The sequence below is a fragment of the Budorcas taxicolor genome, chromosome 4 (genome assembly GCF_023091745.1).
Source record: "Budorcas taxicolor isolate Tak-1 chromosome 4, Takin1.1, whole genome shotgun sequence".
Taxonomy (NCBI): domain Eukaryota; kingdom Metazoa; phylum Chordata; class Mammalia; order Artiodactyla; family Bovidae; genus Budorcas; species Budorcas taxicolor.
In genome coordinates, this window is record NC_068913.1 from 39,150,636 (window position 1) to 39,177,518 (window position 26,883).

At 34.9% G+C, this 26,883-nt stretch overlaps 1 protein-coding gene across 1 annotated transcript in view; it reads left to right on the forward strand.

Annotated features, from left to right (window-relative positions):
* SEMA3E (semaphorin 3E) overlaps positions 1–26,883 on the forward strand; it is a 272,281-nt gene that overhangs the window by 197,004 nt on the left and 48,394 nt on the right. The window contains exon 5 of the mRNA XM_052638808.1: positions 18,555–18,648. Within this exon, the coding sequence (XP_052494768.1) occupies positions 18,555–18,648 (94 nt within the window). The remainder of the gene's footprint in view (positions 1–18,554; positions 18,649–26,883) is intronic.

Genomic DNA, 26,883 nt, shown 5'->3' on the forward strand with positions numbered 1-26,883 from the left:
TTTGTTATGGAATGCTATTTCAGTCTCAGTATAATTTCAAAGTTGGGTCAATATGTAAATTCGAAGTCATATTGGAATTTGAAGAGTAGCTGGTCCAGGCAAGGACTGACTAGACATATGTGATGGATTTTCTATCACATTAAATTTGATTTTTTCCCAAATCAAACACAGATGATCATTAGGTAAGTGAATCAAATCAGAACCCATGTTATAATTATAAGCAAACTGGCTGTGTGTACCTTTCAAATAATTAAAATACCAGCATTCTTAATCTTACATATTTAATTATAATAGGGTACTTACTAATATGGCCTTTTATGATATTTCCAGGAAATGTTGCCAGTATTCAGCTTTTTATATTCTTAGGCTGTTTAGGCTTATTTCAACACTTTGCAGTCATTATTCTTGTTGATCAGTGGATTGTCCCATATTTGTACAGTAGATACCTTGTTAAGTTGACATATAAGTCTTTATAATATAACCCTAATAGTTTTGATAACTTCCTTTGCTTTCTAGAATGAAATGGTATTCCATGCCTACTTTGTGTATCTGTAATCCCAGAGCATTTTTTAAAGGTTGATTTTGTGATATTTTATTGATTTGTATAAATTTATTATAAATTAAGAAAAATAAAGTCTTGTTTTTTGAGTGAAAAAATGTTTCTTTTCCATATAGAATTTTTCAAAACTTTTCAGTCATATTATTTATCAGTCTTTCTTTTAAGCCTTCTGAATTTTGTGTTTTATTTTAAAAGTCCTTTCCCTGAATCCAAGGTTATATACAAAATTTTTATGTCTTTCTCTATTCCCAGTATAATCCAATTTCTTATATTTAAATTGTTGGCCAGTCTGGAATTTGTCTACAGGGCGATAGGACATGAGGTAGTAATCACACTTTATTTTTTTCCAGATGGCAATCCAGTTGTCCAAACACTATTTTTTGAATAATCCATCACTTATCTACTGTGCTTTGAAATACTATCCATATTAATGTGCATTATTATACCACTTTGACTTCTTATAATATAGAAGGCTTTATAAAGTTCACTGTAGAACAACAAAAACAAATTTCTGAATGAAATCAGCATTATGCACTATTGGGTTGGATATAAAATATTTGGTTGCAAACCCTTGGTTTTGTAAGAGATCAGTTTTATTTTCATATATGGTTTTGTCATATATTCATATGTTCTAGTTCCTGTAGTTTCTCAGTGGCCTTTATACCCATTTACTTCCTCTGATTGTCACAAAAGTTGTAGGAGATAACAGCATAGAAGTATTATTTCTTTTCATTTTTTTTTACAAGTAATGAAATTGAGGTTGAAAGAGGTCTTGAGCAAGATCAAATCAGAACCTTTTTTATCTCCACTTTGACTTAACTTTATATGGAAAGCATCTTGATTCTTATTCTAGTTCTTATTCCTATTCTAATTTTCCTTCTTCCTCTTCATTTTTTTTTCTTTTCACTAATTTATGAAAGAACATATCAGAGACCTTATTTCGTTTTGCCCACTGAAATGATGTATTTGTCTAACATGATTCAACAATTACAATGAATTTATTATTGAAATACAGTTAATATATTGATTAATGAATAAAATTAGCCTACTATATAGAACTTGCAATCACCTGTTCATTTTTGTTAGCCATTGGTTAAATTAATGTTTATTATTATTTAAAAATTTTAGACTTAAAAAATTGTACTAAAAAAATTAAAATAAAAACAGGTGTAGCTATGTCTCCTACCCGCACTCCCTGATTCTGACTAGCACCCATTTATTCTTTGTATAGGAGTATCTATGAGCTTGTTTTCTTTCTTTTTTTTTTTTTTTTTAGATTACACAATAAGGGAGATCACATGATATTTGTCTTTATCTGACTTATTTCACTTAGCATAATGCCCTCAAGGTATATTCATATTGTCAGTTCAGTCACTCAGTTGTGCCTGACTCTTTGCGACCCCATGAACCGCAGCACACCAGGCCTCCTGTCCATCACCAACTCCCGGAGTCCACCTAAACCCATGTCCATTGAGTAGGTGATGCCATCCAACCATCTCATCCTCTGTCATCCCCTTCTCCTCCTACCCTCAATCTTTCCCAGCATCAGGGTCTTTTCCAGTGAGTCAGCTCTTTGTATCAGGTGGCCAAAGTATTGGAGTTTCAGCTTCAACATCAGTCCTTCCAGTGAACACCCAGGACTGGTCTCCTTTAGGATGGACTGCTTGGATCTCCTTGCAGTCCAAGGGACTCTCAAGAGTCTTCTCCAACACCACAGTTCAAAAGCATCAATTCTTCAGTGCTTAGCTTTCTTTATAGGCCAACTCTCACATCCATACATGACCACTGGAAAAATCATAGCCTTGACTAGAACAGACCTTTGTTGACAAGATAATGTATCTCCTTTTTAATATGCTGTCTAGGTTGGTCACAACTTTCCTTCCAAGGGGTGAGTGTCTTTTAATATCTTGGCTGCAATCACCATCTGCAGTGCTTTTGGAGCCCCCAAAAATAAAGTCAGCCACTGTTTCCACTGTTTCCCCATCTATTTGCCAGGAAGTGATGGGACCAGATGCCATGATCTTTGTTTTCTGAATGTTGAGCTTTAAGCCAACTTTTTCACTCTCCTCTTTCACTTTCATCAAGAGGCTCTTTAGTCCTTCTTCACTTTCTGCTATAAGGGTGGTGTCATCTGCATATCTGAGGTTATTGATATTTCTCCTGGCAATCTTGATCCCAGCTTGTGCTTCTTCCAGCCCAGCATTTCTCATATGTACTCCACATATAAGTTAAATAAGCACGGTGACAATATAAGGCCTTGACATACTCCAGTTTTCCTGGAACTCTCTTGCTTTTTCAGTGATCCAGCAGATGTTGGCAATTTGATCTCTGGTTCCTCTGCCTTTTCTAAAACCTGCTTGAGCATCAGGGAGTTCACGGTTCACATATTGCTAAAGCCTGGCTTGGAGAATTGTGAGCATTACTTTACTAGCATGTGAGATGAGTGCAATTGTGTGGTAGTTTGAGCATTATTTGGCATTGCCTTTCTTTGGAATTGGAATGAAAACTGACCTTTTCCAGTCCTGTGGCCATTGCTGAGTTTTCCAAATTTGCTGGCATATTGAGTGCAGCACTTTCACAGCAACATCTTTCAGGATTTGAAATAGCTCAACTGGAATTCCATCACCTCCACTAGCTTTGTTCATAGTGATGCTTCCTAAGGCCCACTGGACTTCACATTCCAGGATGTCTGGCCCCAGGTGAGTGATCACACCATTATGATTATTTGGGTCATGAAGATCTTTTTTGTACAGTTCTTCCATGTATTCTTGCCACCTCTTCTTAATATCTTCTGCTTCTGTTAGGTCCCTACCATTTCTGTCCTTTATTGAGCCCATCTTTGCATGAAATGTTCCCTTAGTATCTCTAATTTTTTGAAGAGATCTCTAGTCTTTCCCATTCTATTGTTTTCCTCTATCTTTTCATTGATTGCTGAGGAAGGCTTTCTTATCTCTCCTTGATATTCTTTGGAACTCTGCATTCAAATGGGTATATCTTTCCTTTTCCGCTTTGCTTTTCGCTTCCCTTATTTTCACAGCTATTTGTAAGGCCTCCTCAGACAGCCATTTTGCTTTTTGGCATTTCTTTTTCTTGGGGATGGTGTTGATTCCTGTCTCCTGTACAATGTCACTAACCTCTGTGCGTAGTTCATCAGGCACTCTATCAGATCTAATCCCTTAAATCTATTTCTCACTTCTACTACATATGTCAAAATTTCATTATTTTTATGACTGAATAATGTAATACATGTGTATATGTATTATGTATATATATGCGTGGGTATATATATATAAACTGAAAGTGAAGATTGTTTAGTCGTGTCCAACTCTTTGTGACCCCATGGACTGAACCCACCAGGCTCCTCTGTCCATGGAATTCTCCAGGCAAGAATACTGGAGTGAGCTGTCATTCCTTTCTCCAGGGATCTTCCCAACCCAGGGATCGAACTTGGGTCTATTGCATGGCAGGCAAAGCCATATATATATACACATATATATGTGTGTGTTTCTGTGTGTGTATACACTGCAGCATGAGAAGGCAATGGCAACCCACTCCAGCACTCTTGCCTGGAGAATCCCATGGATGGAGCAGCCTGGTAGGTGGTGGTCCATGGGGTCATGAAGAGTCTGACACGACTGAACGACTTCGCTTTCACTTTTCACTTTCACGCATTGGAGAAGGAAATGGCAACCCACTCCAGTGTTCTTGCCTGGAGGATCCCAGGGACGATGGAGACTGGTGGTCTGCTGTCTATGGGGTCGCACAGAGTTGGACAACACTGAAGCGACTTAGCAGTAGCAGCAGCAGCATACGATGCAGCATAATTAACAATAACTGAGATAATGGGAACAACCTACTTGTCCAATAGATGAATGGATAACAAAATTGTTAGGTTGTTGCCATTACCTTGGTTATTGTTAATAATGCTTCAGTGAACATGGAAGTGCCTGTATATTTTTGATCTATTGTTTTTGTTTTCTTTAGATATATACCTAGAAGAAGAATTGCTGGATATAGAGTAGTTACACTTTTGATTTTCTGAGGAACCTCCTTACTATTTTCTATAACTGGTGTACCAGTTTACATTCTCACCAACAATGCATAAGGGTTCCTTTTGCTCTGTATCCTTGCTAAAACTTGTTATTTCTAGATTTTTTGATAATAGCCATTTTAACAGGTGTGAGGTGTTATTCTGGTTTTGATTTGCATTTTCCTAAGAATTAACAGTGTAGGGATCTTTTCCTATATCAGTTGGCCATCATATATCTTTTTGGATGAATTTGTTTGTTCAGATCTTCCACACATTTTTTTAAAATCAGATTGTTTGAGTTTTTTTCCTATTGAACTGTATGAGTTGTATGAATTCTTTCTACATTGTATATATAATATACATATTATATATGTATATATAGTATATATATTCAGATGGTTTTTCTGAATTTATTTAGATGATCATATGATTTTATTCCTCATTTTGTTTCTGTGGTGCATCATATTGATTGCAAATGTTGGACCATTCTTATTTGATCATTTTAAAGTATTATTGAATTTAATTTGCTAATATTTTATAGAGGATTTCTGGCTCTAAGTTCATCAGGCATACTGGTCTATAATTTTCTTTTCTCATGCATTTGTCTGGTTTTGGTATCAAGGTAATGCTGGCCTTACAAGATAAATGTGGAAGAGGTCCCACCTCTTCTGTTTTTGAAATACTTTGAGAGGGTTTGTTATTAATTCTTTGACTATTTGGTACAATTTACCAGTGAAGCCATTTGGTCTGAACTTTTATTTGTTGGGGGGGGGGTTTTGATTATGGATTCAATATCCTTCAGTTCAGTTCAGTTCAGTCGCTCAGTCGTGTCCGACTCTTTGTGACCCCATGAATTGCAGCACGCCAGGCCTCCCTGTCCATCACCAACTCCTGGAGTTCACTCAGACTCACGCCCATCAAGTCAGTGATACCATCCAGCCATCTCATCCTCGGTCGTCCCCTTCTCCTCCTGCCCCCAATCCCTCCCAGCATCAGAGTCTTTTCCAATGAGTCAACTCTTCACATGAGGTGGCCAAAGTACTGGAGCTTCAGCTTTAGCATCATTCCTTCCAAAGAAATCCCAGGGCTGATCTCCTTCAGAATGGACTGGTTGGATCTCCTTGCAGTCCAAGGGACTCTCAAGAGTCTTCTCCAACATCACAGCTCAAAAGCATCAATTCTTCAGCGCTCAGCCTTCTTCACAGTCCAACTCTCACATTCATACATGACCACTGGAAAAACCACAGCCTTGACTAAACGGACCTTAGTCGGCAAAGTAATGTCTCTGCTTTTGAATATGCTATCTAGGTTGGTCAAAGCTTTTCTTCCAAGGAGTAAGCGTCTTTTAATTTCATGGTTGCAGTCACCATCTGCAGTGATTTTGGAGCCCCCCAAAATAAAGTCTGACACTGCTTCCAGTTTCCCCATCTATTTCCCATGAAGTGATGGGACCAGATGCCATGATCTTCGTTTTCTGAATGTTGAGCTTTAAGCCAACTTTTTCACCCTCCCCTTTCACTTTCATCAAGAGGCTCTTTAGTTCCTCTTCACTTTCTGCCATAAGGGTGGTGTCATCTGCATATCTGAGGTTATTGATATTTCTCCTGGCAATCTTGATCCCAGCTTGTGCTTCTTCCAGCCCAGCATTTCTCATATGTACTCTGCATATAAGTTAAATAAGCACGGTGACAATATAAGGCCTTGACGTACTCCTTTTCCTATTTGGAGCCAGTCTGTTGTTCCATGTCCACTAGTAATATATCTGTTCAGATTTTCTGTTACATGATGATTCAGTCTTTGCAGGCCATGTGTTTCTAGGAGTTTATCCATTTTTTCTAGGTTGTCGGGTTTGTTGGTGTGTAATTGCTCATAGTAGTCTCTTATATGATTCTTCGTATTTCTGTGGTATCAACTGTAATATCATTTTTTCATATATTGTTTTATTTCTTTGACTCCTCCTGCTTTTAAAAATTAATCTATTTAAATATTCCTCAGTTTGGTTTATCTTTTTACAGGGCTAGTTCTTAGCTTCATTGATCTTTTCTATTGTCTTTTTAGTCTCTTTTTCATTTATTCCTGCTGTGATGTTTGTTATTTTCTTCCTTTCACTAACTTTGGTTTTGTTTGGTCTTCTTTTTCTAGTTTCTTGAGGTGTAAAATTAGGTTACTTGAGACTTTTCATGTTCCCAAAGTAGACATTTTCTCCCTAATCTTCCCTGACAGTCTGGCTACTTTACTTAATTTTATGGAATTTAAAAGGAGTTCATGAATCTGCTTCCTAAATTCAATATTTTCTGGATGATTGGAACATAGGCTTCTGAAATGTTTGTGGAACTACTCAAATACACATCATCACAGTGCAGTGAGGATAATGCTGCAAGAGATGTATAGCAGAGGCCATGGGAGAAGGTTTGCTTGAAGTCTTGCAGGATATCAGTGAAATAATTTTTCAGCATCATTTGGTCATTATTAGGAGTTAGTATGTAAAGAAAATAAGGATAAAATTCTCTTTTCCCAAAGGGAAAGTGTAATCAGAGCTATGGATGTTTTTGATGCAAAAAATTTTGAAGATAGCTCACACTGCTGCAGTTTTGATTGGATGGTGAAAATCATAAAGGATAAAGCCTTTAACAAACTGTGAAGATTTTGAACTACCATTCTAGAAGTTAGACTTTATTTCATGATAATGAGGAGGCACTAAAGATTTTACGGAGGGAGAGCAACATGATTATTTTCAAGAAGATGATGAGGAAGATGTGGGAGACAAGAGTGATGCTGTTTTCTAGTAAAGGCTTCAAGACAGCATTATAATTACAATTTGAAGAGTATTTGCTTCTAATACTCTTAGTACACCCTGGTATACATATCCACTAGGCAGAGATATCCGTGTGGAATTGAAGATAATATTGGCATGTGATGAAGGCACTTAGAATGAGGGGCAGAATGAAAGTAATAGTTAAAGGATGCACAAAAGAGGGGTAAAGATGAGTTTGCCTTCAAATAAAAGTTAAAGCAAATCTTTTTAAACAATGGAACACAAGACAGTTGAGTTAGAATTTTACTTAGATGTAGTACATAATTTTAAAAGATTTCAGTGTTTTTGCAAGCTATTCCAATAATATTTAAGGAAATAAAACATTTGAACATGTAATTGAATAAATAAATAAGATACTTGTCTTCTTTAAAAAAATCTTGATATACATTTTAAACCTTGATTATACATTAAATATGAAAAAAAAAAGTAGCCATGCCTGGCAACACAAACATACCCATCCTCTCCTTTTACAATGGCAGGTAGGGTAATACTGCCAAATAATATGGAACAAGAAGACACTTGTTGAGACTCGCAAAAACTCGTCTTGCTTGTGATTCCTTTCTTAGAAAGTAATATTTGTGAAAAATACTGTTGACTCTGTCTTAGTTTACAGATTTATTTTGAGGATGAAACAATATATGGAAGAATATTTATTAAATTTTAAAGTATTTTACAAACATGCATCTTTTTGGGGGAAAATGTAAAGAAAAAAGCAATTAAAATGCAAAATTCATAGCTTTAAAGTCAAAACATTTCCTTACAACTTCGCAAAGAGTCGGACACAACTGAGCAACTGAACTGAACAGACTCACTCCTTTTAGCAGTTTTTTCAACTTATTTATTTAGCCTTTGGGAAATGTTTCATATTCTTTAATAAATGATTTTATTGCATGGCAGAAGAAAGGGAAAAAATAAACAATATAGTGAATCACATTCAAAATTAACTTATGATACAGACAGATGAATAACTATTTTTTTGTGAAGAATTTAAGTGCCTGTTATGCTATTTACTTTGGGCATTTTTGTAATGAAACAACCTTTGTTGATGGATACATGAGTGTGAGTCTATATATTTTGCTTTTTTTTTTCTATTAGAATAGCTAATAAAACAAGTGATTACTTGTTTTATCTTGTATTTATAACGTTCTAATTTACTTTTGACATCTTTCAGAATATCTCAGTGGTGCTGAGGGCAAGAATAGTATTAGTTGACAAAGCTGATTTATTAATAGGGAAGCTCTCACTTCATTTAATTGACATCACGTTTAACACCTGATTATGTAGTAACTCACACCTATTGATAAGAGCTTATAGCAGGATTTCTGTGTTTTGCGGGCTCTTCTCAAGACCTAAATGAGAAAATTCTCCCGGGACAATGTACCCTTTATTCTTTACAAACATTTTTCAGAGAAACATATGCATCTGCACACATTGGTAAGCTAGGTGTCCTGCTTTTTCTCTAGCACACAAGGATCTATTGAAAAACTTCTCTATGTCACGCCGAAACAAAATGTGCTGCCCGCATTGTTAATACCAGCGATGTCTTGTAAGTTTAAGCCACGTAACTCAAGCAGAAATTCCAGCTGTTAAAACATAGATAATGGAAAGCCAGTGTAAGTAGTGACCAGCATTCTCAGTAGGGTTAAACACCAGCATTACACATTACTTGAACCATAAACTCGATTGCTTTGGGGTCATTGACAAGGTCATCATGACTCAAAATTTCTGGTTGGTTTGGGTACTGCAGTCTACTTTATGGAAGAAAATTATATTACATGCTTCTTAGTATTTTATTGGATTGTGCACTAAATTTAAGAGCACAGTGAATTCTTGAAATAATGTGAAAAAACTTCATTCTTGAATTTGTAGCTAATTTTGAAGTTAGCTTGACCTATGAAAAACAAAACAATAAAAGTTTAGAATTTGCCTGTTTTCTATAATAACTCTTCTATCTAAGGTAAATTTTCTTCCTTTTAAAAACTTCCACATCTCAGTATAAAGTTGCCAAAATAATATATAAAGTTCTGAGGAATTAAGATGACTTGGATCAATGTATTTGTCTGTCACATGTAGCTTAACAAGACAAAGAAAGCCTCTCCTCAAAAATCATGGAGCATAATACCAATTAGTTCATTAAATCTATTGTCAAGTTGGTTGTTAGATAAAATTAAGAACTCAGTCTTTATTGTCATTTCAGTTTTGAAGTTTCATGACGATATCAAGAGAATACCTTTCCTCATTAAAAAAGTCATGTGGAAAATGGGAACCTTATCTAAGAAGTAACTGTACCTCCATGTCACACCTTCATAGTACTTCAAATTACATGCTGTCATTAATAAGATCTCTGAAGATAAAATAAGTTGTCTCTAGAATTCTTCAGTATTTGATATTATTTTTGATGACTGTCATATTATATTAAATTATGTTATATTCATCCTAACTTTTAGTATATTTACCCTGGCAAGAGTTTATCATAAACTGTCAATGTGTTTCTGAAAATATATGATCTGCAATAAATAGCTGAGAAAAAAACACGTTGACTTTTCCTTTAGTTGTTTTAAAAATGTAGTCACGTTTACTAAAGCCAAAGGCAATCAAAATATAGAAAAAATAGAATGATGATAGTGCTGTGTGTGAAGCCCCAAGAAATCATGTACAATATAACATTACATTATAGTTTGTACAGGCTGTTTAGTTTTCAATCCACGTGCCTGTCCACAGCTATGTTTGTGAATTATTTTAGATCCATTAGAAAATAGACAGAGAGAACACAGCAAAGGAGATAAAACTATTTAGAAAACATGAACAGTTGGGCATTTATTATGCATCAGATATTTTCTAATTGATACAGGGAATCAAAGACAAATGTCATATAGGCAGTTTCCCCAAGGAGGCCTCACAAACCAGTAGTGAAGAGAATCAGACAATTATAATATAGAGAAGTAAATGATATCAAAGAGGAATTTACATGATGCTTCAGGAGGACACAGAAAGGGAAAGAAATCAATATTAGGGCAGGCAGAGGAGTCAGATCAGGATTCTTGAAAGTGATAAAATGCCCACAGAATATGCACAAAATGCATATTGTCTGTGCTGAATGTTTAATATTGTGTGGGCATTAATATCCTAAACACATTAACGAGCCCAAGTAAGATGAAAAAAACTACAAGCAATCAGAGTGGTTGGTACTCAGAATGTAAGAGCAGCATTTTAGAGGTGAAGTACTTTTGTATAACGTCCCTATGTAAAAACTCTAAGGGCTTTATTTAGACTTTGTTCTCTAGAGACTATGGGAAGTCAATGAAAGATTTTAAGTGGAGAGTTGATAAGAGGAAATTCAGAAAGAAGTCTTTGGCTACAGAGTAAAAGATTAATGGCTGGGGCTGGGGACATTGCTCAGGAGGCTATGTTAAACTTAAGATGATAAGTGGTAAAGGCATGAATTAAATAAGTGCCATGGTGTGGGCAGCAGCATCAAATATCGCAGATAGATACAGTAAAAAAAATAAATAAATAAAGGCGGGGGGTGGAGAGGGAAAGTCTATCGGGTAATTTTAGGAGACCAGTAGACTGATGAGGTTGGGGTTTGTTTGTTTACTACTTTGTTTTCTGTTCTAAGGCCAAGACCTGGAATAGAAGAAATTGATTTTTTGAATAATTCCATAATCAGTGGAAACTGATTTTCTCCATCAGACATAAGGTGTGAGATTGTCTGCTGACTGTCAAGAGAGATCAAGAGTCAGGCTAGCTGAGCATATAGCTACTCAAAGGAGTTATAAAAGGACATGACCAGGAAAACATGTTAATACATTCCTTGGCAGTTTTGAGGTCTGAGCTAAAATCACTGATTGTAAATGACTGCTTTATATTTTTGAATGGTTTACTTTAGCAGAGTCACTATCGTAGGTTCATAGAAATAGGGAAGGTAGACACATGGATGAGATACTAGGAACAAAGTGAGAGCTGACTAAGAAGGAGAAGATGAGAAGGTACCTTTATATTTTGGGGAAAAAAAAAAGAAAGGGTTTCAATTTTGTATTGGATAAAAAGTATTGTAATTAATCATGTAAAAGAGCTGGAAGGATGAGAAGCTGTATGGAACAATATCCTCATAGGAGCTTCATTCTTTTTTTCTTTTTTTCAAGGCTGCTGTAACAAATTACCACAAATTTAGTGGCTTAGAAAGAAACATGTTTTATCTAATAATTCAGTAGGTGAGAAGTCTAAAATGATTCTCTTGGAATAATATCAAGATGTCAACAGAAATGCATTCCTTCCATAAGATTTAGGAGAATCCATCTCATTCTTCTTTTCAGCTTCTGGAGAATCCCCCATATTCCTTGACTCATGGCTCCCTTCTTCCTTGCAATAGCCATCAATGAATGGCAGGTCTAATTTTCCCCACACCGCATCACTCTGGTTGGTTGTTGGCTATCATCAACAAATCTCTATTTTTAGGACTCATATAATGACATTGGGCTCACCTGGATAATTCTTGGCAGCATCCCTATCTGGAGGTTCTTAATCATATCTGAAAAAGCCCTTTTGCTATTATGCAAAATGAGATATTCATAGGTTCCAGGCATTAGGATGTGAACATGAGGCTCCATAGTTATGCTGAGTATGGGAGCTATGACTAAACTAAGACATGGAAGTCTTGAAGCCTGTTGTAAATTGAGTGTGCTCTTAGCAGTTTACTTATCATGAAGTGGGCTTCCCTGATAGCTCAGTTGGTAAAAAATTTGCCTGCAGTGCGGGAGACCCTGGTTCAATTCCTGGCTTGGGAAGATCCCCTAGAGAAGGGATCAGCTACCCACTCTAGTATTCTGGGGCTTCTTTTGTGGCTCAGCTGGTAAAGAATCTGGCTGCAATGCCAGAGACCTGTGTTCGATCCCTAGGTTGGGAAGATCCCCTGGAGAAGGGAAAGGCTATACACTCCAGTATTCTGGCCTGGAGAATTCCATGTATAAGGGTATAGTCCATGGGGTTCCTAAGAGATGGACATGACTAAGCAACTTTCACTATCATGAACTAAGGATTTCAGAAGGCATGGTGAGAAGTTTTCAGAGAAGCAATAAAATTAGACCAGAAATATAGTTTTAGTAATCATCTTATCTCCAGTAGAAATTAACTTTCTGAACTTGTTCATCGTTTATGATTTGTTCAATGGAAATCTCATACTTGTTATCAACAAAGACTGATGTGACAAAAATAGGAGTTTTGAGTATGTTTGTAAAAGAGGCAAACCATTTTTAGGTTTGATTAGCTTTCACCATAGGCAGGTTTTTGTTGTTGTTGTTTTTACCATGTCATAAAATATTGATTAGGTGTGAGATAATTTTACCTTCTGACTTTTTCTGGCATTGCTTTGTCTGTTTAACTTCTCTAAATTGTCATCTAATTATACTTTAAGGTTGTGATTGCACATAAGGTGCTCAGATAAAATTTACTGAGGCCACAGCTGCGATAAAACTATTTACATTGTATCAGCAAACAACTGAATCAGTTGCACAGTTGTGTCCGACTCTTTGTGACTCCATGGGCTATGTAGCCCGCCAGGCTCTTCTGTCTGTGGAGTTTTCTAGGCTAGAATACCGGAGTGAGTGTCCATTTCCTTCTCCAGGGGATCTTCCCAGCCTAGGGATTGACCTATGTCTCTTGCATCTCTTGCATTGGCAGTCAGGTTCTTCACCAGCTGAGCCACTAGGGAAGCCCTCATCAGCAAACAAGGCTAAATTCAAAATAATAGGAATGTAAGGTTGTGTGTGATCATAGCCGCACTTAGACTCTCAAGTCATTCACATGAAAAATGTCAACCCTTCACTAGCTTTTATTATCACATGTTATTTTAGTCATAGTATTATAACAGCCTTTGCTAAAAAAGAAAAAACAACTGGGCAACACATTTTTGTTACTTCCTTTAACTTAGTAATTAGAAAACAAAGTAAAAAGCAGGGATACAATATTATTGTTAAAGCACAGAGATTTAAATAAGTAATATTGACAGAATCCTATATTATACTTCTAAAGAAAGGTATGTTCTGATTAATAAAAATATCTATAGAACTTGCTGTATTATATGCTGCTGCTGCTAAGTCACTTCAGCCATGTCTGACTCTGTGAGACCCCATAGATGGCAGCCCACCAGGCTCCCCCATCCTTGCCTGGGATTCTTGAGGCAAGAATACTGGAGTGGGTTGCCATTTCCTTCTCCAATGCATGAAACTGAAAAGTGAAAAGTCGCTCAGTCATGTCTGACTCTTAGTGACCCCATGGACTGCAGCCTACCAGGCTCCTCCATCCATGGGATTTTCCAGGCAAGTGTACTGGAGTGGGGTGCCATTGCCCTTAATTTAGTAATTAAAAATGTTCATTTAACAACTAGCCAGGTGTGGGGACAGGGTCAAAGGTGGTAGGGTCAAAGTGATAAGACAGGAGTTACAGAACTTTCAGGTGCTCAAAACAACTCTTCATTATTTTGTTACAAGTATTATAGACTTCAAACACACATTACATGGTCTTCAAGTTTTAAAAGTATGTATCACAATTTACAATCTTGTTAACGTTGTCATCCTTTTTTGTATTATTTGACTCCTGGAGTATTATTAACCAAGGGTTATGTATGGATGAAATGACTGTGTCCTCTACAGATCTGAACCTTTCTCCTTTTTGATAAAGATAGTGATCCTTATCTAAAGCAGAGATATTCCAACTGTTTATCTTTTTTAAAAATCGTTAGTGGGCTGAAAAACAACAAATTACGGAAAACATGAATTTTTCAGCTTTATTGAGATCTAATTGACAGAAAAATTGCAAGATGTTTAAAGTTACATCCGAAGCGACTTAGCATGCACACACACATGATGATTTGATATATGTGTACATTGAGTATACAAATTTCAAAAAATCAGAATGATAGATATGTCTATCCTTTAAGCTATTCAAGAATGTGGATTTTTAATACTAATGTGAGAAGCAGGCAAAAAGATTTAATTTAAAATGTGTTCAGGTTTAGGTGTTAATCAAATTAATTAGAGATATTTGAAGAATTCTGGAGAAAGTCAGGCAGGGTTCAGTTAAGCTACGTCTGAGTTTGAATTTGAGGTGTAGATCTCTGAGAATATATGACCATTTAGTATTCAGTATTTTGTTTTCAAATTTGAAGTTTCATAAAAGAGTTATGTCCTTTTACAGATTCAAATAGATTTTATGTATTGCACAGAGTTGTGCTTCATACATCCTGGGTTCCACTTATTTGTTTTCAGAATGTTAGGTTTCTATGATTCTGTGAATATAGTTTCCACTTGATTTAGTTTACCTCTCTTGACTGTTGAAGACACTGCTTTGTTAGATATTTGATATCTCAGAAACATGCTGAAATTAACAAATCAATATTGGCCTCAGAAGACTAGATTATGATTTCTAGTTATAAAAATCTGTGACTTTTCTAAGATTGTTACTTTATTTCCTTCGTTTAACTCAGTGGTTCTTTAAAATTGAAGATTCTCTTGATCTTAGCATTCTTACAGTTTGCATTTTCTGTTTCACTCACCTGATAGTTTAACTTTAAATGAATTAGTTGTAATTCCTTGAATAAATAAGGAATGTATTTGTTTTTCTCTTGCAGTTTTAATTTTAATGTTTAGGATATCTATATCCGATAGATAAATCCACTTCATCAATCATTAGAGACAAAAAATTGAGCATCACAGAATGTTGAAGCTATAGAGAGTCTTGATTTAAAAACACCTTTCAGTGTATTTTTTCAGCTGCTTTCTGTGACCAAACATTTGGACATTTGATTATATTAGAATAAGTATAGTATGTATACCCTATCTGTTTTTACCAAGTATTTACCAATACAAGGTGGCAGTCACTAAGGAGGTATCAAGTACTATATTCATATGCTTAATCACTCCCTCCTCCATATAATGCTATGGATCTGTTTTACAAATATAGATGAAACTCTTTCAACATAAATGTTAGTTTAGCAGACCAATAATTCTATCTCAACAAACATTTTCTTTTCATGTCATTGCAAATCTATCGTCTATGGGAAGTGCACACAAAAATGTCTCAAGTTATTTATGGCCATTCTTGCTCTCTACCGATATGTGAAGTGTCTAAATTGGTAAACTTTTTTCAGCCTAAAATATCAATTTAGTCCTACCTTTATGACTAAAAGTAGCATTTGGAGGCCACTTTTGTTCCATAGCGGTGGTTGTTCAGGCACTAAATTGTGTCTGACTCTGCGATGCCATGGACTGCAGCCCTCCAGCTTCTGTGTCCTTCATAATCTCCCTTAGTTTCCTCAAACTCATGTCCATTGAGTCGGTGATGCCATGCAACCGTTGATCCTCTGTGGCCCCCTTCTCCTCCTGCCCTCATCCTTCCCAGCATCAGGGTCGTTTCCAGTGTGTCAGCTCTTTACATCATGTGGCCAAAGTATTGGAGCTTCAGCATCAGTCCTTCTAGTGAATATTCAGGGTTCATTTCCTTTAGGATTGACTGGCTTGATCTCCTTGCTGTCCAAGGGACTCTCAAGAGTCTTTCCAGCACCACAATTTGAAAGATCAATTCTTTGGCGCTCAGCCTTCTCCATGGTTGAACTCTCACATCCATACCCGACTACTGGAAAAATGATAGCTTTGACTACACAGACCTTTGTTAGCAAAACAATGTCTCTGTGTTTTAATAAAGACTAGAGTTGTCATAGCTTTCCTTCCAGTCAGCGAGCATCTTTTTGAATGTTGAGTTTTAAGCCAGGTCTTTCACTCTCCTTTTTCACCCTCATCAAGAAGCTGTTTAATTCCTCTTGGCTTTCTGCCAATAGAGTATTGTCATCTGCATATCTGAGATTATTGATAAATCTCCCATTCTCTTGATTCCAGCTTGTGAGTCATCCAGCCTGCATTTTGCATGATGTACTCTACATATAAGTTAAATAAACAGGTTGGTAGTATACAGCCTTGACATACTCTTTATCCCAGTTTTTAACCAGTCCATCATTCCATATCCTGTTCTAACTGTTGCTTGTTGCCCTGCATACAGGTTTCTCAGGGGACAAGTAAGGTGTTCTGGTATTCCCATCACTTTAAGAATTTTCCACAGTTTGTTGTGATCCATACAGTCAAAGGCTTTAGCATAGTCAGTGAAGTAGAAGTAGATGTTTTTTCCTGGAATTCTCTTGCTTTCTCTATGATCCAACAGATATTGGCAATTTGATCTCTAATTCCTCTGCCTTTTCTAAATCCTGCTTGTACATTTGGAAGTTCTTAGTTCACATACTGCTGAAGCCTAGCCTGACAGATTTTGAGTATTACCTCGCTAGCATATGAAATGAGCACAATTGTGCAATAGTTTGAACATTCTTTGGCATTGCCCTTCTTTCGGATTGGAATAAAAACTGACCTTTTCCAGTCCCGTGGCCACTGTTAAGTTTTCCAGATTTGCTAACATATTGAGGGCAGCACTTTAACAACATCAAATTTTAGCATTTGAAACAGCTCAGCTGGAAGTCCATCCCCTGCACTAGCTTTGTTCATAATAATGCTTCCTTAGGCCCACTTTATTTCACACCAGAGGATGTTGGGCTCTAGGTGAGTGACCACACCATTGTGGTTATCTGAGTCATTAAAACTTTTTTTGTATATTTCTTCTGTGTGTTCTTGCCACCTCTCAATCTCTTCTTAGCCATTTCTGTCCTTCATTTGCCCATCTTTGCATGAAATGCCCCTTTGGTATCTCCAGTTTTCTTGAAGAGATCTCTAGTCTTTTCCAGTTTTGTTTTCCTTTATTTCTTTGCATTGTTCACTTAAGAAGGCTTTCTTCTCTCTGCTTGCTGTTCTCTGGAACTCTGCATTCAGTTGGGTATGTCTTTCCCTTTCTCCTCTACGTTTCACTTCTCTTCTTTTCTCAGCTGTTTGTAAGACCTCCTCAGACAACCACTTTGCCTTCTTGTATTTCTTTGTTCTGTAGATTTTGGTTCATTTCCAAAGACAAGACAAGAAGTTTATAGGGGTCAGGTGATCTCTGCACTTACTAGAAAAGTCTTGGAATGGCAGGATCAATTACTTTAGAATATCAGACAGAAAAAGAAAAGTTGAATAAGAACAACAAGAAAGGGACAGGATAGATAATGTGGAGTAAATGAGCGGATTATTGGGAAGTCAAGATGAAATTGTAGAAAAGTGTATGCAACCTTCATAGGATCCTCAGAACTTTGATTGTGTACAGATTCATGATTTATAGATGAACAGGGCTATTTATAGATGCTGCAATGGGCAGTATTGGCAACATTCTATTGCAAAGTAGTTTTTCCCTTACAAAATTTTATATATTGACTTTTATTGTCACTTTGCCAAACTACATTTTTTTAAACTGAAGCTACTTTTAGCACACTTAGTGAAAATTCATTATAGAAATACCCATTAATGAGAATTTTGAAATCTGAGAACACTTAGGAAAAGTCCTGTAGTTATGCAATTGCATTAGGAACCAATAAAGCAGTAATTTTCTAGAATATATTTTCAATATCTCATTTGTGTAAAAACATACTGAAATATTGTTTATAATATGGCATCAATTTCCACATATATATATACCAGTGATTGTTTATATAGTAATCATTCTCTAAATTATTACATATTAGATGTCTATGCAAAGAGAATGTGATAAGGAATAAAAATTATTAAAAATAGATATTCCAAATTATTGACAGAACATGTTATATTGTTTTAGAGATTATTTAAAAAAATCAATAATGGCTTTTGTGGAATAAAAGCCCATTTCCATGTTTATCAATGAGTCTCCTTTTTACTAACGTTTTTTCTCCCCGCATCAAGTCTCCGTTTATTTGAAATATTTAAGTGACATCTCAACATAGCTAATACTGTGTGATGAAATGATAAAAATTGTGAATTTCAGCGCCTGCATCCTTTTTGAGAGGAGTGAGAAAATCACATGGGCCTTAAAATCCACATATTTATTTATAAAATCCAGTTTGTTCCTAAATTCCTTGATGTTTCTCACTGGAGCCTTATTTAAAATACTTGTTTTGTAAATAATCAAGGTTGAATATTTTTTTCTGGGAAATTAACTTCTTATTAAAGTTGGCAGATATATAATGGTTTTTCTGGTTTTCTGCACAGGCTCCCCTTTTTCACCTGGAACTGCACAGATCTGAGAGAGGAAGGGGCAGATGTCCCTTTGATCCCAGCTCGTCCTTCATCTCCACTTTAATAGGTAAATTTCATGGCTACAGATAGCAGGTAGTATCATATTGATTATGAAACTTCAGTTAGAGTCTTTGGTTTTCCTTCAGATACGTTGCTGTGTCATAGTTATTTATTGGTGCTGGGAGCAAGGATATTAATTTTCAAGCCATGCTCACTTGAGCTAGCTTTACTCGTGTAAGTACAGTGCTATGAAGTTACAGGATATGTCATCCAGAAAACACAAATTGTCAATACCTGATAGAAGGTGTTTTGTATTGTCATTTATTGTTCTCAAAATACAATTATGTAAATAATTTATAAAAATATAGCTAGAGAAATTAAACTATTTTAACATATGTCTATTCTTTCTGTTTTAATTATTCTTTATGGGAACTTCTAATAGTCTTTTCCTGGTGCCTTTCTCTGTATCAATAGAATTCAGCAGAAAGTCATCTCAATTTAGAACTTGAGTCAATTATTTAGATTCCTGTTATTTTAAAATGTAAGCTATAGAGGTTGACTGACTCAAACTGTGTCCACATTGGAATAATAGAATAAAACTGGCCCTGTCAGATCTAGTTTTCAATTGGGTTTCAGTTAAATTAGATGAGATTCATGAAAACCTCACTTAAATCTCAGAATAAGACTTTTTCTTTCCCCTCTGATGAATCATCAAAATATGATCAATCAGTGCTTAATTTAGAGTTGATTCAAACGTTCCTGGATATTCTAGAGACAACACATTCCCTGAATTTACTCCAGACAGTTGATTCCTATTGGCCTTGCACCCCATTCCCTCAGGTCCAAATAAGTACAGCTTTTATATATATGTATATTTACTTGTAGAACAAAAATCTTGTTAGCTTTAATCAGTAGGGACGTTTAATTTACTTCAGTTTCATAATTTGAAAGACTTGTTAATGAGAATTTCACAGAGTAATTAGTTCTTCAGGAGCTTTAATAAAGAGGTATTTTTAAAGAATATAAAATTTTAAAGAAAACACTAAGATATCCCAAGTTCCTTGAATTAACCATGTGTGTGTGTGTGTGTGTGTGTGTGTGTGTGAACACAGTATGAAAAAGGGAGATTTTAAATATGGGAATAGAGTTGCTTACATCAGTTTGGACTTAGTTGGAATCAAGCCTTAAGAGTTCTTTTGGAGAATGCCAGATCTACAAGTGTTAGAAATTCCTAGTAGGTTGGCAGCATATGAATTAAAATATATGCATTTGATAGACTCATACAATTTTTCTAATGTTTTTATTGATTTTTGTAACTTCATAGACTTAAGATTTGAATATGTCTGGAGAAATGAGACTGTCTTATCTTTCTTTTACCATACAAAATTTCGCACAGAAGAGTCTCCTATGAATATTCTTGTTTAGTTGCTGACTCTTTTGTGACCCTCATGGACTGTGGCTTGCCTGGCTCCTCTGTCCATAGGATTTTTGAATGAAATAAAAGTGTTCCTAAACAAACAAACCAAAAACAAATTAGGGGATAGTATTCACAAGAACCTTATAAAAGGTATTGAAAGTCAAAAATTACACAGTAGGCACTCCTTGTCTGGTAAAATCCTAAGACAATTAGAACACCATTTTTTTTTTAACATTTTTTTAACATGGTTAAAAGTAACTTTTTTTTAGCCATCCTACCACTCTCCACTCAGCCTTTCTGGAGCTTGTTTATGCGTGAAACCAGAAGTTTAAAATTGAATTTTTTAAGAGGGGAAATATTACTGGAGGGACATTTCCAAGTGAGTTTCATTGGACTTCCAAATCGAATTACTCTATGCTAAAATGTGAAGTGTTTGCCATCTGGGTGACTGTTTCACTTATTTAGAAGAAAAATAAAATCTTGAGAGTCCTCCAAGCTAAACACAAAAGTTATAGAATAATCCCTCCAAAGAGAAGAAATAAAAATATAATTCTTCTAATTTATCCACTAGCTTTCATCTCAAAGTACCTTTGAGAGATCAGTCACTTACCGTGGATATGCAGCAGCCACTGGAGTGGAAATCTGATAACCTTTGTGAGCCAGCAACTCTTTAAAAGACAGGAAGTAGAAATAATTCACTCAAATGAAAAAGCAGCAGGAATTTGAGTTGGAAAAAATGGAGCTACCTGAGTTGGAAATTGGCAGTCTTGGTACAGCTTACTCTTGACAGGGAAAGAATGCATTAATGTGGTATTTTATGACCATATATGTTCTCTACTGTTGGGTTAAGACAGGACTTCAGCAAAAGATGACCATGGTTAGACTATTTCTGCTTCTGTGTTAATTATAGGTCACACTTAACTTTTAAAGCCTGTTCACATTAAGATTCGCTTTCATGATTTTTAAAAAAAAAACAGCAACAAAAACTCTGTAATCATACTCATAAAACTAACAAGGCCCTGAAAGAAAAAATATGCTCACGAATCAGAATTTCTCATAATATGTTAACTTTAGATACAGATTTCATTTTACTTAACTTAAATTCAGTTGACTTAAGATCACGTAGAGTAAAAGCTTACTGAAAAACCGAATAAGGAATAAACATTATTTGCTAGGTGATAGACAAGTTAATGAACATTTTATTAAATTTACAGTCTAATTTAGAATGGAAACGTTAGTAACTGAAAATGATTTTGTGTGAAGCAAGATTTAAGAAATAAAACAAGCTCCTTATTGAGCTGTGTTCTGTATGTTCAGAAGCCAATCAAGATGAAATCATACATTTATTAGGCTTGCTTTTTAAACCCTACTTTGTATTAGCATAATTTATCATGGTGGCATATAAATTCATATCAGAGGTGCAATATTTCTGTATGTTTAGCCACATTTCCCCCTTATGTGATCACTAATATTACATATAAAAGGGTCTTAAATAAATATCTGAAGGCAAGGCATTACAGTCTGGTTTTAAAAATTGTTTGTTGAAACAATGAATTACTTAGTAAATTGAATTTCTGTATTACTTGTCTATACCTTTCGAGTGAAGTAAAGATACTGAGAACTTACCTTGCCACTAAAAATTATTAGGTTTGCTGCCTGGCCAACCAAAATTCAGGAAATATTTTCATTGTGTCATATGTCGTTTTGGTCAGGAAGTAAAACTATTAGCTGGCTTCTTTTTTTTTTTGCATCAGTTTACATTTGATGTAACATTGCAATATTCTCTTTATTAAGTAACTTTAGAATTTCTTTGATAGTTGGTCCACTCAGTTCTATTGCTGTTTGTTTTTTTTTTAATGTTTCATTCTGACTCAGATCTTTATTGCCAATTCTAGGTGTAATTTAATACATACCATACTTGAAGTGCCTCAAGTATGCTAATGTACATGTTACTAATGTTTGGGGGAGAACCACTTTGATTTGTCAGGTACCTTTTCACACTTTGCTTTGAAAGTGTTAGCTTTGTTGTTAGAATTTTTTAGGATACTTTCAAGTTAAAGACACAAATTTTATGTCAACAAATAATCATGAATGAGATATTTCACAGTCTCTGAAATTTTCTTTCCACACTTTTTACGTCCCATGTTACATTTTTCAGCAAATAAGATTATGCAAGTTTATAGCTACTGAGATTTGTTTATCATGAGGCCTTTGTGAATATATCTCATTACAAATTCTGTAAACTAAAGGTCAATGTCGATTGAAGGAAAGGGAGTCAGAATTCATTCAGGGAAAATATAAGTGATTATTTCAAGCTCTTAATATTATTAAAACTTTTTTTATAAATAAATGCTTTTATTTGATTATATATTCAGGGTAGAATTATAAATGAATAGTTCTGGCACAAAATAGGACTTCATAAATATTAGAAAAATAAAGGAAATCATTGAGATGAAGGTAGAATATAAGTCTTTATGATTACAACCTCTATAAACATAATAAGTGAATGTGCAGATTCATTTCTTAAATTCAGCCCAACTGTGTAGAAAGCCACTTCCTTACCATGTTCCCGACTCTGTCTCTAAGGAATTTCTGTGATTTTTTATCCAAGACTACTGTGCTCTCTCATTTGGTTGAATGCCAAGCATCCACAGGCTGACTGTTGCTTCTGGACATCACTACTAGTTGCTAAAGGGCTATTTAACTACTTGGTTATGGTTTCCTCAAAATAAACAAAAAATCAAAAATGGGTAGAAGAAAAATAATGTCATGTTCAATTCTGCATTGACATTCTTCCCCTTAAAAATCTGATTTGACCATGCTGGCATCAGTGTCACTGGTTTGCCACCAAAGAAACTCGCAGTATTGTCACTGATGCCAGAAAATGCAAATAAACAGATTCTAAACACATTTTTCTTTTTCCTTCATGCCATAGAAACAACCTTCTTGACGCTGATAGGTAATGTTGTTTGCTAAAGCAAAATCAAAGAAAAAGTCCAAACAACAACTAAGTAACTAATAAAAGGATCTGCTTTTTCTGATTTCTTTTCAGTGTTCTCTGCAGACTGTGTGAACTGGGAGGTTGGAATCTACAGACCATTCTTACCAGGCCTCATCCTCCCAAATGCGTTTTGTTTGTAGTTATGCATGTCACAGTCACTCTGTGAAACAGTGCTTCTAAAATAGAATGATTTTCTAATAAAATGATAAAGTTCAAATATAAAATGACACAGTTAAATCTATCTTTAGCCATGTCTTTTCCATGAGACAAATAGGTTTCACAAATTATGCATATCTGTTTACAACATAAATAGGAGAAATGCTTGAGCAAGAATTCAGAAAATGAGGGCATGAAAAACTACTGTGAATTTTTCTCACTAAACAATTACAAACCTATATTTACAACATGGTGAGTAAAAACTCTAATTGATTAATAATACTGTCTTTGAACTAAGCTCTTGATAAGTTTGATAAAATATTAAGAGAACGAAGTATGTTTCACTAAAACTTCAATTAGAGTTTGTATTATAAAAAAGGAGTTGTGTAGAAAAGTATTTTAATTATGTATTTTAACTTAGAATTATTTACAATGAATTTGTTTTTGTATTTTTCCAGCTCAAATGATATTCTTCTTTTCTTTCTTACAGTTATTTTTAGACACAGTCTTGGGGCTGAAATTTTAGGGACAGATACTAGAAGAAAATAGAGTCTCTGTGTTCATAAATTAAAACTGTTAAATAACAAGCTTCTTGAGGAACAAAAATGCAATGAACTGTTATTCATATAAAGGCTAATAGTTTCTTCTTTCTTTTGCTATTTTTTTCCCTGAACCATTTTTGAAAAATCAGTATTTCATCCTGAGGCTTGCTTTAAATTGCATTTCATAGTTTTCATAAACTAAAAATTTTAAATATATTCTCTTGTTAATTCATTATGCCATTCTTTGGTTCAACAAATGCTTATTGAGCATCTTCTGTGTTCTAGACACTGTGTAAGATATTGGTGACAAAAGAATATAGCAACATCAAGAAATCTGCCGTCTAGTGTGCAATAATGTCAAACACAGAAGGAGACAAAGTATAGTACTATAAGAAATATGACAGAAATAGGCATGGGGCTGTGGAGGTACTGGGAACTACTAAAGTAACACAGGTTTGGTCAGGGAAGACTTCTTTTGCCTGGGCCATGGTCAGATAACTGGGGAGTAAAGCAGGAAGCAGGGAGGTAGAGAAATACAGGCAAAAACCAAGCAAATAAAACGGCAGCAGAAAGGGGACTTCCTAAGTGATTCAGTGGGTAAAGAATCTGCCAGCAGTGCAGAAGATATGAGTTCAATGCCTAGGTTAGGAAGATCCCGTGGAGGAGGGCACGGCAACCTACTCCAGTATTCTTGCTTGGAGCATCTCATGGACAGAGAAGCCTGGCAGCCAGCTGAAGTTCATAGGGTAGCAAAGAGTATAAAACTGAAGCAACTTAGCACTCACACATAAAGAAGCATGAGAACCTCAGGAAATCACTTGAACATCTCTCTGATTCTCCAAATAACTGAGGCAGTGAGATTCTGAACAGTTGGCCACAGATCGCAGATTTGGGGCTGGGGGCTTAGTTTGCCAGGTTTCCAGTGCAGAACTGTTTCCACTCTTATTCTGTGTATACACAGAGACTATTGTTGAACATGACAATGATAAGTTACATTCACCTGTCAAAATACCCTGCAGATGTGTTTTATTTTTTAATTGTAACCACACTTGACCAACTAAGATTAACATAGCATCAGTTACCTTCAGAAATCAGTGTTATAACAATGAAAAATAATATATGGCTCACAAATTAAGTTGGTTATTTGTATTCAGAATATCAAAATAAATGCCAGTTAAATGTATGGCCAAGTTCATACGTTTATTAAATGTCTCCATAGACACAGAAAACTAAAAATTTGAGTAGTTCTGTTTTTCTCACTGAAGCTCTAAAACGTATTTTACTGTTTGTATTAAACATTTTTCTTTTTAATCCATGAAAGTTTGAATTATCCAGATACTATTTTTATGTTCTATCAAATAGCAGAATATTGATTCATAAATTTTCTCTATACCCAATGGTTATGATTTTTAAGTTTACAGCTAGAAGTTGTATATTTGCCATAAATAATATCAATATTTATAATAAGGAGTTTTTGGCTCATTTAATTACTATTAGTTAACATTTGTGCCTAAAGCTTTATTCTAATTTATTATTTTTCATTAAAGTGTTTATATTTTCTTGGAAAAGTATTTTACCAAAAATCGTTATTATCTGTTACTATGAATTTGTTTTGTTCTTCGTAGTGATAATATAATATGAAAGGAGAATCTTTCCATTCTGAGGAAAATCTAATGTTTCTAACAGAAACACATTTGTTTCAGTTTATATAGCATATAGTTTTTAGCACCTGTCTAGCTTCTTTGAGGTTCAAATCATACAGTTCACATTGTGTTATTTGAATTGTTAACAAGCCATTTTCTGTTATCTGAATACAAAAAGGGAAATTGGGTAAAATTGGTAATATATCATCTTTTCCTTTTTGCACACATGTGTACACACACACACACACACACACACACACACACACAGAGACACACACACACATTTGGTATCATATGGCTCCATCTAGTGGCTGCATGCAAAACTCATTTGTTAAATTTGTAGAATTGATTAAAACGAGTATTAATAGAAGGTGGAAACAGTGTTCAAACTGGGATAAGTGCAACAAAATAGATGTGAAATAAAATAAAGATTATTTTCCATAATAAAATTTTCACATATAAAAATTCTATAAATATTTTAGGAAATTAAAGTACATTAAAATCTTAAGAAGTATAAAACTGTTATGATTTTAAAGAAAAAAATTTTTTGGTGCCTATTATGCATTAAACATTCACCCAGGCCGTATTAGAAAAATAAGTTCTGTTAAGGACAGTTTTACAAAATGACCTTTATAGTTTATTATTGTTATTTTTATTGATGTATAATTGATTTATAAACATGTATATGTTCTTTTTCAGATTCTTTTCCATTATGAGTTATTACAAAATACTGATTATAGTTCCCTGTGTTATACAGTAGATCCTTGCTGTTTATTTTGTATATAGTAATGTGTGTCTGTTAATCCCAAATTCCCAATTTATCCCACACTTCATTCCCCTTTGGTAACTATAAATTTGCTTTCTACGTCTGGGTCTATTTCTTGTTTATAAATAAGTTCATTTGCATCATTTTATTTTTAAGTTCCACATATAAATGGTATCATATGATATTTATCTCTATCCAACTTACTTCACTTTGTATGAAAATCTCTTAAATTCACCCATGTGAAATGGCCTTTATATTTTATGTGGAAGCTACAACCAAGTACAGTATTTTTTAAAAAATTTCAGAAAAATCCTTGCTCTGGTGGTTCAGTAGTCAGTTAGCTCTTTTATGAGTCAACTCATTCATTTATTCCATAGAGTTGATGATCCCCAAAGCCTTTTAATGAATTCAGCATGACTCTCTTTTATCTGTGTTCAAGTAGTGCAGGAATCCCATGGTTCATATCTCTAACCACTGAATGCATTTTATCTCAAAATATTCTTTTTCCACGTATGGGTATGAAAACTCTAGTGGAGATAACACTGATTGAATTGGATGACCAGTTATGTTCTTCCTCCCACCCTTTCTAGTTCCAAAGAACTTGCTTACATATGAGTTCTGATATAATTCTTTTCTACCAAATTATATTTTCTTAAGTCCAGATACAAACATCTTTATTTTTTAGCTTTTGTTATTTTTCTTATTACACTTCTCACTTAGCATACATTGAATATATGGGATTAACTCAAAAAATACAGCTCATTTTTAAGTTTGTTG